The sequence below is a fragment of the Poeciliopsis prolifica genome, unplaced genomic scaffold (genome assembly GCF_027474105.1).
Source record: "Poeciliopsis prolifica strain line A6 unplaced genomic scaffold, Auburn_PproV2 SCAFFOLD046, whole genome shotgun sequence".
Classification (NCBI taxonomy): Eukaryota; Metazoa; Chordata; class Actinopteri; order Cyprinodontiformes; family Poeciliidae; genus Poeciliopsis; species Poeciliopsis prolifica.
Genome location: NW_026562421.1, coordinates 4,335,001 through 4,350,000, shown reverse-complemented (window position 1 = coordinate 4,350,000; position 15,000 = coordinate 4,335,001). Strand labels below are relative to the sequence as shown.

Sequence of the window (15,000 nt, the reverse complement as noted above, 5' to 3'; positions counted from 1 at the left end):
AAGTGACATCACTTCCTAACCTGCTGAACTGGGATCTTAGCTGTTATTTTATCCAAACAAGTTCTGAACTGGTTTTAAGGCAGAATTGATGCAAGACTTTAATTAATTTGAAACATTTACTGGTTCCAGAATGAAAAACGAATCGGTTAAATCTAATATGAAAACACTTTGGACTGAATGCTTTTATTTTGTAAACAGATGGATATGTTTAAGTGTAAAGTCATCAGATGTTGACGTGCGGCGCGGCTGTAACAGGAAGTGCAGGGTCAAAGTTGGCATGGCGAGACATCGCAGGACCAGTAGGTGGCAGTGTTGGCTGTCGGGTCTTATTCAGTAAATGTTTCCATCATTAACTGTTTAAAAAAAAAAACAAAATGTAAAAACATTTTTATGGAATTATTCAGGATTTTTCTGTTTCCATCGTCATTTTTAACGTGACAAAAACCCGAAGCAGCCGGAAAACGTACTGGGATCGCTTCATATCAGTCTATTGATTATTATTATTGATTAGTTTTTTGTTTTAAATATCTGATCTATTACCAAACCTTGTATTTGACATTTCCAGTTTTTACTTTTTTTTTTTAATCATTATTTCTAAGCGGTTTTGAGGCGAAACCTGAAACTGCTGTTGCGCCAGTTACTCAACAAGTTGTTGCTAGGTAACAAGTGAACAGTTCACATCTATTGATACTGTAGATATTTGTTATTGATTTATTGTCCACCTCCAGTGATTGTTCTGTCTGTTGGGGTCAAAGGTGATGAAGTTTCTCCTGTTTTGTCCCGCAGACTAATGCTGCCTACGTTTTGTTCTACCACCGACAAGATAAGATCAGGAAGCCCACTCTGCCCGCCCCCTCCATTAGCTCCGCCTCCCAACCTGCCAATGACATCACAGAGACGGGCGCCGCCCCTTCCTGTGGCTCCATGGAAACGGACTGAACGTCTCGATTTTCTTTCTTTGACTCTGGACACTCAGGTTGATTCTGCTTGATTTGGACCCAAACCCGTCTGGACCCGCGGGTTCAGAAGGAGGAAACGGCCCGAAGCTCTGAAAGCGAGTTTATTTCTCTTTAATAAAACACCAACATTCCACTGAAAGCCTGTTTACTGCCAGCTGGACGAGTTCAGCCCGTTTTTCTCCTGGAATAAAACGTTTCATGATTTTCTGTAAATTTCACTTGATTTTCGGAAGAAGTCGCCCGGTTCTGGTGAGCAGAAGCCGGGCCGATTATTTCTATCGACGCTGTCAGGGATTTTAAATATCTGTTTGTATATTTAGCTTTCTCCAGATATTTATTTGTAATGAATTCTCTAGATGATTGGCTGGTGACTGGATTTATTTTCATATTTATAGATGAGCTTTATAACGTGGTATTGATCCGGCGGACGGGTGTACAGTATTTTTGTAAGTGAGGTGAGATGAACGGTATCAGTGGTGGGTGGAGCAGCCAGGAACGCTGAGCCCATTTCTTTATTTGTCTTCCTGTCAAATATCAGAGGAAATTATTTTATTGTACTTCTAATCTTTTGCTATGAATTAAAGGATTATCACCACCAGAGGGCGACGTTTCCAACTCATTCAGAGGGAATTTATAGAAGAAGCGCCGAGAAATTAACGTCAATTTGAATTAAAATTCTGTTTTCTTTAAAAGGTAAAAAAGAAATCAAATTAAAACATTTCAAGTTTTTATTTTTTGTTCAAAGAAAACCAAAAAATATTTTTATCCAGAAATCTGGGTCACGGTCTGGTCTCTACTTACTCTGGGGTTAAAGGTCAGGCCTGTCTGGTGGCCTTTCCAGACCATTGTCACCATGGTAACTGGACCAGGTTCCGGTACGGCCTTCAGAAAACCCAGTGGAGGCCCAGATCATCACTGATCACATCGCTTGGTGGTTTTTTCTGTACGGCCTCCCACACGTTTTCCTTCCACACGACTTTCCTTTTTGAATGAATTTACAGGATTGTATTTTCTGATGGAACCAGAACCAGGCTCCAGATTTAATCCAGAACGTGCAAAACAGAATCTGAAACCGAACATTTAGAACTATCTGAAGGTTCTGTTGGGTTTCGTTCCAGAACCTCAGGGCTCAGTGAAGCTGGTCCGGATCAGTGGTTCTCCGGGTTTCCTGAAGGTTCCGGTCTGTTTCAGACCTTCAGGAGCACCAGAGACCCGCTTATCAGAACCTCAACAGGCCACAGTGGGAACCATCCGATTCTGTCCAGAGGACCGGGTCGGGTCCGGATCAGAACCGGTCATTGGCGCTGAAGATTCCTCCAAAGTTCAGGTCTCTGGCCATGAGCTCCTCCTCCACCCTCTCCAGCGCCCACTGGTGGTTCACCACCTCCAGCGCCTCCCACTCGCTCTGAAACGGGTCAAACCGGGTCGGAGCGTTACGCAGAACCGAACCACACCACCCAAAGCTCTGATCTACCTCACCTTAAAAGCCTTGTTGGGGTCAGGTGGCATCGCCATGGCAGCGCCGGTCATCTGGTCCTGCATGATCCGTGATTGGTCAGCAGCTGTGGAGGAAACGGACCAATCAGAGAGCTTCATTCTGACGCATCATCAATCAGGAAAAACTGGTTTCAGGGAAAATACATAAAATATTTCATCGAACAAAAACCAAACATTTCCTTTTCCCGTTTCTATTTTTTCCACATGCTAAACCAGAACCAGAACCAGAACCAGAACCAGAACTCACCGTTGTCCTGGCCCAGGATCAGCGAGTACATGCTCCTCAGGCCGAACACATTCAGGAAGTACCAGGAGGCCGAGCTCACCCTGCACATCAAACAGAAGCTGAACAGAACCGGGAACAGAATCGGGAAGGTCCGGTTCTGTTGGGTCGGGTTCTCACCAGGAGGCGTCCAGCGACAGCAGGTCGATTCCTCGCTGCAGCATCGGTTTGAACCGCAGCGTCAGCGGGAACGGCACTTTGGCTGGAAAACAGACGGTTCTGGTTTTAATCCTGGCTACGGGTCAGAACCGGGTCAGAACCACCAGGAGGAGGAAACTCACTGATGACGAAGCCGGAGAAGGCCCAGTTGATCCATCCTCCGATCAGAATCATGGGCAGTACGTTGGTCAGGTTTCCCTTCATCATGTCCGTCAGCATGCTGGTGTCTGCAAACAGAACCGGGTCAGCAGAACCGGGGCGGGACGCAGCAACAGAACCGGGTCGGGAGAGGCCCAACAAGGCGACTCACCTGTCATGGGGTTCTTAGGAACGACCTTCCTCTTGACCCGCTTGAAGAAACCGGTCTCTGCATCGTTAAAGTAATGCTTCCTCATGAAGAACGACTGAAACGGATCAGAACCGACGGTCCGATCAGAATGATCGGATCGGAACCGACGGTCCAATCGGATCGGAACCAACGGTCCAATCGGATCGGAACCGACGGTCCGATCAGAACGATCGGATCGGAACCGACGGTCCGATCGGATCGGAACCGACGGTCCGATCAGAACAAGCGGATCGGAACCGACGGTCCGATCAGAACGAGCGGATCGGAACCGACGGTCTAAAGTGTCATAAATCTATTATGTTAATGTTACATCATAGAAACACAAAGTCAATATCACGTTTAAAGGTTATTGATCATTTCAGTCCAGGAAGTTTGCTCCAGATTTGTGTTGCATGAAGCTGAATACTGCTTCTCTGTGTTTGGTTCTGAGGATGCAGAACCTGAACCTGAGAGGTCTGTGTCCTCTGATGTCGGGTTCTGACCCGGTTGGTTCTGGTTTTACATCCCAACTAACAGAACTAAAATATTTAAACAAAAACTAATTTGTATCCCAGAGTGAATCTGTTGTTTTTCAAGAACTTGAGCTTTATGCCTTTCACCACTAGATGGTGTCACTCGCTGAACCCAACCAGAACCGGAACCAGAACCAGAGGCGGTCCAGCAGGCAGGAAGTGAGGCGATCTGTTTACCTGTCGGGGGATGTACTTCCCGTTCTCCCGGAGGATGCGGCTGCGCAGCAACACCTGGCTGGAGACAGAGCGTCAGAACCGGTGGTTCCGGTCCAAACAGAACTGGGCCGTCCGGACTCTCACCTGTCAGACACCTGCTCCGGGTCCAGTTTCCTGTCGCTGCTCATCAGCTGGCTCACGTAGTGCCGCAGGACGCCGACGAAGAAGGTGATGAAGACGATGGGCAGGACGACCCACATCCTGATGCTGGAGTCCAGCAGGAGCTCCGGGCCGGCCATCGGTTCTGATCCGGAAGGAGCAGCAAGGGAGGAGGCTGCTGGGGTGAAAACACTTTCACTCGTTCATCTGCTACTTCCTGGTTTGTATAATTATTCAGATGTTTCCATGAAAACCAAAGATTATTTAGTACATTTTATGGCCATAATTTAGCTCCATACAGCTCTGACTCCATCTGGTAAATTTCACACCAAACTTTTTCCTTCCATTAAACTTTCTATTGTTATATTTTGATGCAGTAGTCTGAATTACCATCTCTACAGAAGTGAGATCTCCACCGGTTTCTTCATGGTTTTATATTGGAAAGTATTCGCAGGTGTAAATAATCTTTACATTTAGAGGAGTCTGACTCTATAAATTAACTTCGCCGCAATTTTCCGCTTTATTGAGGCCATTTTTCAGTTCCAGTCATCAGAACCATCAGCTGCAGGTGACGTCAGTTCCTCCAACTGCTGAAGTTTCAAAACAACCTCGAAGCTAGCGCGGCTAGCTCGCCTGCTAGCTCGGTTTAAACCAGCGCAGAAACTCCAAACAAACTCCAGACAAACTCCGAACACTCACCTTATTCACCAACTTTCTCCAGACTCCAATAACGTGCTCCGCTGCGTCTGGAAATCATCCACATCCGGTTTAAACGGAAACGCCGTCATACTGGCGTCGTAGCGTAGCAGATAAGAACTGCACGCCAGTGAGTCCGCCATCTTGTGTGTGTCGTTTTCTCTTTAGCGTGCCACTTACATTGGGCAAAAGAAGCGCTAAATCTTTACGTTCTATAAAATTTGACTAATCGTTGTCATAAACAATGATATAAACACCTTTCAGTTATTTACTGACATAAAAATTATACGTTAACTTAAAAACCCAAAACATTAAAATTCAGAACGTGTGATTTGCGCAGATTTCATTCTGATTTGTTGCCTAAATTGGCAATAACTAAATGAAAAGCTTGATTAAATAGTTTATTTGCGAAATATTAGAGCCAGAAATGAGCAATGTTACTAACTTATTTGATTTCAGTCTGACTAATTATCACTGTCTATACATTCCATCTTATTAATCAGTTTCACTAATCAGTTTCTGTTATTTATGATTTTTTTCATTAATTGTATTTATTTATTTATTTTACATTGCTGTCACTTTAAAAAAACATCAGTCTTTTTTCTAGTGAAATGTTTCCTCTTCGTTCTCTTTGCTTGTGACTCTGTGCAAAAACACAAAGGAGAGTTTAAAATAAATCAGTGTAAGATGAAAAAGTTTCAAAATTTCAATGTAAAAAACGCATAAAATAGAAAAAAGAAAAACTGATTAAAATTAGATTATAATTGTTACTAATGAAGCCATGAAATTGAAAACAAGAGGAAAATGAATTAGTAATGATAATGTCACATTAAGAATGATTAATGACTATAAATGAAGCTAAACTGAATATAATAAAAGTTGTGATTGAAATGTTAAAAAATGACGACACAAAGAGAAAAAGTTTCCATACACATGAACAGATTTTTATAATTTCAGAGCAATAAATATTTCCACTTTGTTCATATTTCTGACATTTCAAAAACAAAGTACAAGTAATATATATTTATGTACACAGCTAAAATCTTCCAAACATAATTTTTAAAATAATGTCGTCTCTGTTGGACACATATTTGACACTTTACTCGTACAATTTTACAAGGACTATTGCAGTTTCTCTTTTTGCTCTACATTATAAACAAGAAATGATTTTTCTCCATGAAGTGATCGGCTCCAAACGGGCCGCACCGCCGTTCACCCGTCCCTGTATCCACACACAAACAAGCGGCCGTCTTCACGTGGGACGCAGAAGAGTCTGAGCTTTCATTGGAAGCAGATCTGATCGGCTGTTTTAGTTTATTTTTAAAGTTCCCTGTCTTTCCTGCAGCGGTCAGACCGGATCTGCTTCTAGGAAATAAAAAAGATAAATGAACTCAGACTTTCTCTTCCCGATGAAACGCAGCCGACGAGAGCTAAAGTTCATTTAACAACTTATGTACATTCATGTTTATAGTACAGCTCATTCAGTGCAGATACTGGAATAAATACCACATGCAAACTGATAGTGGAGAGCAGGCCTGGGCACAAAATAAGGAACAGCTAAAATAAGTGATTAAAGGAGCATTAAAAACAGCTTCTGCATGTCTCTAAACTCAATCTCCTGAGGACTTTGTGTGTTTGGATTCATTTATTACCTCATGGGAAGCAACTGCTTCAAATAAAGAGATCAATCATACAAAAAATATCATATTTGACAATAATTCAATCAAAATGCAGAACCAGGGAGGAAAAACATCCACTGCAGATGCTAATGCTAAGTAGCTAACGCTAAGTAGCTTCTGCCACAGAGCTTTAGCATTGCTAAAGCTAACGTTTATGGTTAGTGCTGTAGCTAATTATTTATCAGTGCCCACCAGTGCTATCAACATGGTGGAGTTTAGTGCTTTAGCATTAGCTTTTGATAAATACCCTGTTGCTATTGTGCATTGGTGAAAGCAATGTTTATGATTAGTTAGCTTTATAAGGTTAGTGCAGCTAACATTTTAGTTGGTGGTTCTCACCACTGCTAAACAGGTTAAAGGTTGAACTTCTTGATGGGATAATTATAAAAATACTCAACAAGTTAGGACAACCTCAAACCTCAAACCTCAACCTCAAACCTCAACCTCAAACTCAAACCTCAACCTCAAACCTAAACCTCAACCTCAAACCTCAACCTCAAACCTCATCCTCAAGACGCCGTCGGTCTGCAAAGCTGCAGCTGAATGAAACCAAAGTCTCCTGGAACATCTGGAGATGTTTGGAGAAAGTCAAACATGGAGAATAAAACTGTTCAGTTGTAAAGACAAGTTTCTCCAAACCCTAAGAGTTTAAGAAAGAACCTTGTGAGGTTCTGGTGCTGAAGGTTCTGATAACCACTGGATTCAGTTTTCAGCCCTGCTTCAGAACTTTGTTTTTGTTTCTGTCAAATTTGTCATTTTAATCTGGATTCTGACCTGATGAGAGCTGGCAGAGCCGTGAGGATGGAGAAGCTTTTCACCAAAGCTCCTGGTTAGAGGAACAGAGGTCCAAATACATTTACCAATAAACACTGGCGACGGCAGGATGGTTTCTCCTGGTGGCACCAGAATGGATCTGATCTGAAACCGAATGTTGTTTTCTGGAGGATTTGGAGTTTAGAGTCACGCAGAAACAGGCGTGGATGTGTCGGTTTCTCCTGAAACAGAACGAGCCGGGTTCCCTCGAGGTAGGCGTGATCCAGTGTGGAATGAAAACCTCTTTTTGTTTCGGTTGAAATGGTTTCTCTAAGGCCCCCATAAAGGAAACAGGTGTTTCTGTAGATGCCTGTGTAAATCCAACGGTCCGGAGGAAGGAAGGATTATTTCTGGTTTGGTGTTGAAGCAACACGACAAGCATGTCAGAAACCTGCATGTCAGTCACAGATTACTGTTGTTGTTGTAAACGTGTTAAAAGTTAAAAAACGGATTTGAGATCATAAACCCAAATCAGAAATCACATTGTAAGCACATAACAAAATCAAAAATGCTAAGAAATACAAAGCAGCCCAAGGAGAACTTCAGGTTATTAAAAGCTCGTCACACAACAATACTGAGATCAGAAGCTTGCTCTGAAACGTCAAAGAGGTTCTTCAGATTGAATTGTTTCTTTGTTTTGGCTTTTTCCAGAGGAGAACCAGGAAACCGTTTGGTGTTTCGAGCACAGGTTTGTCATTCAAGCAATTCTGAACGTCGGTTACAGATTGATGCTGTTGGCCCCACTGAAACAAGAACACACTGTACAGTTTGATATCTACAGGTGGTTTCAGGTGATTGCAGAGAAACTGAAATAATGTGCCAATGTTTCCCAACATCCAGCAGTGAGACGCTGGTCAAACAAACCAGAGCAAAGAGGGAAGAACTTTCTTCCAGCAATCGTTAGTTTCCCACATCCAAGAACGTTGATTAAAAACAGAAAAACACTGGGACAGTGGTTTTAAACTCAAAGTACAAAAATAACATCTAAAACAGAGTTCATTAAAGAGATTTCCACTTCATGTGAGACGTGGGACTTGATTTACTCTCCAGTCCGATGAGTTGTCCTTCCAGAGACTTTAGGTCCAAGTTTTAGGTCCTTTCTGTGTCTTTGTTGGATGATGAGGGTGACTGAAGGCTCGGTCCATGTTGTTTCTTAAAAATCCAGAAAATGGCTTCGTATTTCTGTTCGAGATGGACTTCGCCAACCAACGCGGAGGAAACTCAGATTTGGAATCGTCTTTTCTTTAGGTGGTTTGTCTCGGATGATGAGTCCCGTGATTATTGATTAATGTACCATCCTTATGTCTGAAGGCACCTTATGCTCTGTTTTGAAACCAAGCGGCAGATAAAACATCACTCACCCTCAACAGAAAGTCTCATTTTGCTGCTTAAAAACACAAAAGTAGTTGGTACTGGGTGGGAAATACATAAACTTGCATCTGAAACCAAAAACTCTGACATCATTTAAGGATCTTTAGTGAAAACATTGTCAGCATCAATATTTTACTGCATGCCAGTCCTGTAACATAAGAAGCCATAAATAAACAAAAAAAGAGACGTAGCTGCATGACTAAATGACCCCATTAATATAAAAACCTTCAACTTTTCTTACAATCCTCCGAAGTGCTTCAATAGATGGAAATTTCTCTACCTTCTTAAGGACGTTTCACCTCTGACCTGTCTACCTCCAGTTATGGAAATGATGTCATAACTGAACTCTAACTGAACGTTTGGGTCACTTATTTTAGAATAACATGTTTGGCTTAGGAACCCTATTAAAATAATCTCCAACCTGATGTTTTTAGTTTTCCAGAAACGATGGTGGATGCAGCATGTCAAAGGCCGAACTCTGAACTTCTCTGACCTTTCATTGGATGTAGCGATTAATGTTAAAGTTCATCATTGCACTGAAACCTTTGGCCCCACCAGGGGGTAACTTTGGATAAAAGCTTCTAAGTTAGTTGTGTCACAATTTTTTGTGAATGATTAAAACAAGAAGGAAACAAAAAAATGAAGTAAAAAATGTCAAACATAAAATTTAAAACAAAAGCATTTTCATAATTCAGTTAGCTAAAATGCTAATATTAGCCTCAATGCTAACATTTGCACAGGGGTTATCAGTAGCATGTTGACCTACAATAGCATACACCATTTAATGTGCAAAGAACAGTGTGTACACTAAAATAAGCTAGAATGCTAATGTTAGCTTACATACTAACATTAGCTTGGGAGAAATTAACATTCTCCACTCAGTGTGCAAAGAGCATTGTATGAGCTAAAATGAACTAAAATGCTTAGCTAACATGCTAACATTAGCATGGGAGATAACAGTACGTTAACAAACTGCATTCAGTGTGCAAAGAGCATTGTATACACTAAAATGAACAAAAATGCTAATGTTAGCCTAAGTGCTACCATCTGAATGTGGGTTATCATTAGCATATTAACTAATACTGACTTTCTGAATTCAGTATGCAAACATTAGTGCAAAAGCTAAAATTAGCCAAATTAGCAACAAGAAAGGCCTGCCTTGTTTGTTACCAACCATGGAGGATTCTCATAAACGCCTCATTATGGGACCATTGAAGACATATTGACGCCCCTACTGGTGATTTCAGATAAACACAAACTTCTGAAAGCTGTACCCTGCTTCTGATTTTTATCAAACTTCCTTTTTTAGTTTTATTTTCCCACCCAGTTCCATTGACATTGCTGCTGCTGCTGCTAAAGATACAGAAAGCTGCACTGTAAAAAATCAAAAATAAAAACATCCTGTTTGTATTTCAGGTAGAGCAGCTCCACCGTCCTCATTGGCAGAAAACAACAAAAATCCCCCAGTTTGGCATCTTTCATCTTAATCTCCTTCTCTGGCAACGTTGAGGGTCACAAACACATCAAGGAGCATCAAATACAAATGACAGATATTATTATTTCTGAAAATTCAGGCGTACACTTTCATATATACTGGGATACTTGAGAAATGAGGAGAGCATTCACAGATTTAGTAGAAATAAATCCTCAAATTTACAGGAATAAGTGAGAAAACCTGGAAAAGTCCCATTCCAAAACAACAGTATAGCGCCCCCTGCTGAAACCCTGTAATCCACAAACACTAAAGGCTTTTAGTAGTTTTTGCAGAACAAAAACAAAGACACCTGTAGATTTGTTTTGATGGCTTATTTCAAAGGTTTTAGGAAGTTTATGAGTCGAGTCTTCACTTCGCTGGATTGGCGCTTCACATCACAACAAATCTATCCCTGCATATTGGATATGAACCATAAACACACTGATAACTGTTAGCTATTGCACAGGTCATGCATGCCTGTCTAAGACACAAACGCCACCATATTAATGCTAAACCTCTGCTTCTGCCCGTAATGGCTTGTAAATATGTCAAAACAAAGTTTCGTGTTGGTTTTTGTGCTGAACAACATGGAGTGAAACTACTGGTACTTTTGGACACGGTACTGTCCCTTTAACTCGGAGCGTCGACTCTCATATTACGTTTTCAGGCACTGTTCCCTTCCTCACTGGTCCCTCAACCGCTTGTCCACTACAGACACAGAAATGTGAAAAAAGGTACTCACAACATGAGACGAACACTCTGAAGTAGTGAAGAACTACAAACATGTCCAACTGAGTCCCGGCTCACCACGCAGGGCGGCATGAAGGGAAGGTGGGGGCGTCACCAGACCTAAGTGGTAGTTTTTCCCTCCGGCTCTCTACCTGCCAGGAAAGTCGATGTGGAAATAGCACAGGCTGAGCAGCTTCCTCTTTCCCGCTCTCACCGCTCTCCTCCTTATCAGGCGGCCATTTTGATACAACTGGATCTGCCCTCCCACTCTTCTTCCCCTCCTCCCTCTTGTGCTCACTCTCAATATCGCCCCCTGGCGGCTCACTGTGGGGTTGCGCGCCACCGTCCTCGATTTCTGCGTCTTCACACGACCGTGCTGATGCGGCTGACGGGCTTCGCTTTGGGGCCGCCCCCTTGCCCCACCCCCGGGGGAGCGGGGAGAGCGGGGCGCCCGACGGGGGAGGCAGCGGGGAGTGCGGAGGGGGCGGCGGGATGGACGACAGCGGCGGGTACTGGGGGGCGTAGGGCTGCGGCGGCGTCTGGGTGACGAGGCGCGCCGAGGGCGTCTGGGGCGGCGGCGTGGAGAAGATGAAGTGGGTGGAGCCTGTCGCGGAGGGGGAGGGACTGAGCGGGGAGTGTGTGTGCACGGTGTGGTTGTGTGTGTGTGTGTGAGCGTGCGGGTGGGGCTGGGAGTGCGAGATGGTGAGGGGCAGCTTGGCTCCGCCCCCTGGCCGGTGGTAGAGTCCGTGCGGCGTAGTGGGCGTGACGGGCGAGTGGGGGGACAGCGGCGGTGGCGTGGTGAAGCCGGACACCATGTTGTAGCGCGGGTGGGCGGAGCCTTGCTGCAGCCTCTGATGCAGCTGGCTGTGGGGCGGGGTGCAGCTGTGCCGCAGCGGCGCGGAGAAGCGGTGCGTCAGCGCGTGGTGCTGCGGCACGCTCTGCATGTGGTAGCGGTGGTGGTGATGGTAGGGCGGCGGCGGCGGCGTCTGCTGCGGCGGGTGCCCACTGACTCCGCCTCCTCCACTGTTGCCGTGGCAATACTGGGCGTGCAACACCTGGAGCTTGGACGGCCCCCCTCCCGGGCCGCCGCCCCCTCCAGCCCCGGCCGAGTCCGACTGGCCGAGGTTGGGTGAAGGGGAGGGGCATGGGGAAGGGGAGGATGGGAGGGCGATGGGCGGCGCGGGGGCGGGGTAGTGAGGGGGGACGAAATCATCAGAGGACTCGGTGGACCCTGAGGAGGCGGTGACATCATCGTCAGGGGACCAGGAACTTTGCCTCTTCGACTGCCGAAGAAGTTCCCCATTCGGCCTCCGGGGATCTGGCCGCCGCCCGCCGCCATCGCGCCGCCGGGCCCAGCCCCGCCCCCGCTCGCGAGAGGAGACGTGGTGACCCCCCCTGGTTGTGACAGAGCCCCGGCCCACCCCCCACCCCTGTACCGGGGCTCTGAGTAGGGCGGTGCGGCCGGTAGGCTGCTGGGGACGAGGGCACCATCATGGGGCTGTAGGACAGACTGACGCCCTGCAGGGGGCGCTGCTGGTGAGGCCTCGGGCTGCTAATAATGGAACCCTGAGGACAGGAAGAGCAGAAGAAGAACAAAATCAGAAGAAGACTTCTCATTGGTCAGACCAACATCCTGCTGTTTCGCCTCACGGAGCTTCAGGTATTTTGTGAAGAAAAGGAGTTAAAATGGCCGCCGTAGCGTCTGCGGCGCAGATTTATCGCATCGTTTCTGAATTCAGCCAAAAACCAGATTCAGATTTACTCAAGAAAAGCTTTGATCCAATAAAATGTTTATTTCCTGACTTAAAAAGGACTTTTGATTGATTTTTAATGTTCTATCAAAAGCCTTAAATAGTTTTTATCCAATTAATCATCAGAATAATCTATTGATTATTAAAATAATGGTTGGTTGCAGCTCTAGAAAGTAATAAATAGTTTCCCCAGCGACTCGCCTTCCCCAGTTTTATTAGTAAAAATATCTGAAACTTGTTTCATTTTCCTTCCTCGTCATAATTGTTCAGAAACTTGAGCATAAAATCCCAAACAAGGCAGAATTTTTCCCTTTCAGACAAAACATGGAACGTTTGGATAAATCTGGGATGTTTGGATAATCCATTCAGGTAAGAATCCAAACTTCATCAGCAGGATCATCGTTTTATAAAACTCAGAATAAAGGAGATTAGCACTTCAGATTATGACTGAGCTCCATTTTCTACACTAAAAACAGCAAAGTTCAAATAAAATCATGCAAAGCAAGAAAATAAGAGAATAGAGTCGACCTGGCTGCCATAGAAACGTTGTTTAAAAGTCCTGAAACCCACTATAAAAAGTGAAGTTCTGGGTTTTTGTAGGGAATAAGTAACAGAAATGCAGCTGAGGAATCTGGAACATGAAGGAGAAACGCTGCTGTCAGCAGGAGAGCCAATCAAGGAAGGAATTCATTTTCCTTGGTGCTGATTGGCTGAACCCCAAGAGGGCGGTAGACCGATGATCCACCGTGTTTCAGAAGAGACATTTGAGTCTGCAGTGAAAAATAAATCCAGGAACAAACGGCTCAACTCACTGCAGCCTGAAAACCGAAATCCTCCAAACTGAACGACAGCAGCTCAATTTCTGACAGTCTGGGATTTTCACCTCTTTAAGCTTCTCATTAATATCCGGAAATCTGTATTCCTACAAGTTCAGTGAATATTTTCTGCTTCCCAACAAGCAGATGGATGTTTATGTTTCTTGAGCTGCAGCATGTTGAGCTGCAGCATGTTGAGCTGCAGCATGTTGAGCTGCAGCATATTGAGCTGCAGCATGTCGAGCTGCAGCATGTTGAGCTGCAGCATATTGAGCTGCAGCATGTTGAGCTGCAGCATATTGAGCTGCAGCCTGAAGGATGACAACAAATATTTCAATATTTCCTTCATTCCAACTCCAGTTTGTTGAAGAAAAAAAGCAGCTTCACATGCAGCAAACATTTACAAAACTCCACAAACACATCAGGACGACCTTTGACCCCGCAGGCAGTGAGGCAGGCAGTGAGGCAGGCAGTGAGGCAGGCAGTGAGGCATGCGACGGCAGCGTGACGGCGGTGCAGCATGCTCGCAGCGGACCCGCCAGACTTACTTCAATGGTACTGTCCAATGAGCCCACACTGTTCCTCCGACCGCGCTTCCCTGTCATCCAATCAGAATCCAGGAATTAAACTTTAGCACAGGAAACAGGAAGTGCTGAGCAGACGTTCGCACTGAGCTGCTCAGCAGTGACTTTTCATCTGGACGTTTCCCTTCATTAGCATCTATGCTAAGCTAAGCTGAAAAATGCTAACTTCAGCTTTGAAGTCCAGATTTTATTCATGATGCTGAATTTTAGATATGAAACATAAAAATGATTTTCGGAGAACAAAGAGAAGCTCATTCAGGAATTTTAGGGTTTTACTAAAACACAATAAAATTTGATATTTTAGCTTCTTCACTGAGCAACTTCATGATATTTAGGAAATATAAATCTGTAATTTAATGTAAAAATGAACAGATATTCATTATTAGAGCTTTTCTAATTTGAATTGGTCAGATTTTTACAGCAGCGTATTTAAACTGGTATTGTTATCACCAGTTTAAGCTATACACTATTGAAGTCCTAATATTCCTAGAATAAAGTAAAAAAATAATAGAATAAGGTTGAAATGAAAGAGTCATAATAATCCAGGAATAAAAACGAGCTAATGTGAGAAGAGTCAAAATAAGAGAATAAAGTCGCAACAATCATAGAAAAATTCAAACAGTCACATCATTCATGAATAAAGTTGCAATAATCCAAAAATAGGAGAATTAAATTATAATTTTATGAGAACTGCTGCACAAAAAGCAATTAAAAATCTAAAGATTAATTTGCATATTTAAAATAATCTCCTTTTCTGGCCCTTATAGGCTGTTATAGATTTTAAATCAAGAATAACCCAAGAGGAAGTTTGGCATCAGAAGCTGCGCTGCAGCTCCTGCTGCTGTCCAGCAGGTGGAGCCAGCGCCCCGGAGCATCGTTTCATCACTGAAGTGTAACGTTGCATAACAACACAGATGCAGGTTCACTGTGAGTCACTGTGAGAAACCAAGAAATCCTCCAGAACTGCTGCGTCATCATGTCACGTCTTCATGTTTCGCCTCCAAAGAGACATTT

At 44.1% G+C, this 15,000-nt stretch overlaps 2 protein-coding genes and 1 pseudogene across 3 annotated transcripts in view; 1 reads left to right on the top strand and 2 right to left on the bottom strand.

The window, feature by feature from the left end:
- The window catches only part of LOC129377024 (ubiquitin carboxyl-terminal hydrolase 11-like), a 14,912-nt gene extending 13,352 nt beyond the window's left edge, over positions 1-1,560 (top strand). Inside the window, 1 exon segment of the mRNA XM_055056753.1 lies at positions 787-1,560. Within this exon segment, the coding sequence (XP_054912728.1) occupies positions 787-939 (153 nt within the window). The 3' untranslated portion in view covers positions 940-1,560.
- A 109-nt stretch (positions 1,561-1,669) lies between these two features.
- On the bottom strand, positions 1,670-4,914 carry LOC129377025 (ER membrane protein complex subunit 3-like). 2 transcript variants are annotated; one of them, XM_055056756.1, is made up of 9 exons: positions 4,774-4,914; positions 4,060-4,252; positions 3,937-3,994; positions 3,209-3,302; positions 3,021-3,125; positions 2,860-2,941; positions 2,704-2,783; positions 2,439-2,521; positions 1,670-2,364 (listed from the first exon to the last, which is right to left on the bottom strand). In XM_055056756.1, exons 2-9 carry the CDS (start codon positions 4,212-4,214, stop codon positions 2,245-2,247), a joined length of 777 nt encoding a protein of 258 aa, XP_054912731.1. In that variant the 5' UTR covers positions 4,215-4,252; positions 4,774-4,914; the 3' UTR covers positions 1,670-2,244. The 2 variants fall into 2 exon arrangements, with proteins under 2 accessions (XP_054912731.1, XP_054912730.1); XM_055056755.1 differs by having other exon boundaries at positions 4,060-4,249; positions 4,774-4,913.
- A 6,194-nt stretch (positions 4,915-11,108) lies between these two features.
- Positions 11,109-15,000, bottom strand: part of LOC129376977 (IQ motif and SEC7 domain-containing protein 2-like) — an 86,233-nt pseudogene continuing 82,341 nt past the window's right edge.

Coding starts and splice junctions, on each gene's coding strand:
- LOC129377025 (XM_055056756.1), bottom strand. CDS start 4,214: ATGGCCGGCCCGGAGCTCCTGCTGGACTCCAGCATCAGGATGTGGGTC. Junction 3,303..3,936: donor GGAAGTACATCCCCCGACAG/GTAAACAGATCG, acceptor GATCCGTTTCAG/TCGTTCTTCATGAGGAAGCA. Junction 2,784..2,859: donor CTGTCGCTGGACGCCTCCTG/GTGAGAACCCGA, acceptor TTTGATGTGCAG/GGTGAGCTCGGCCTCCTGGT.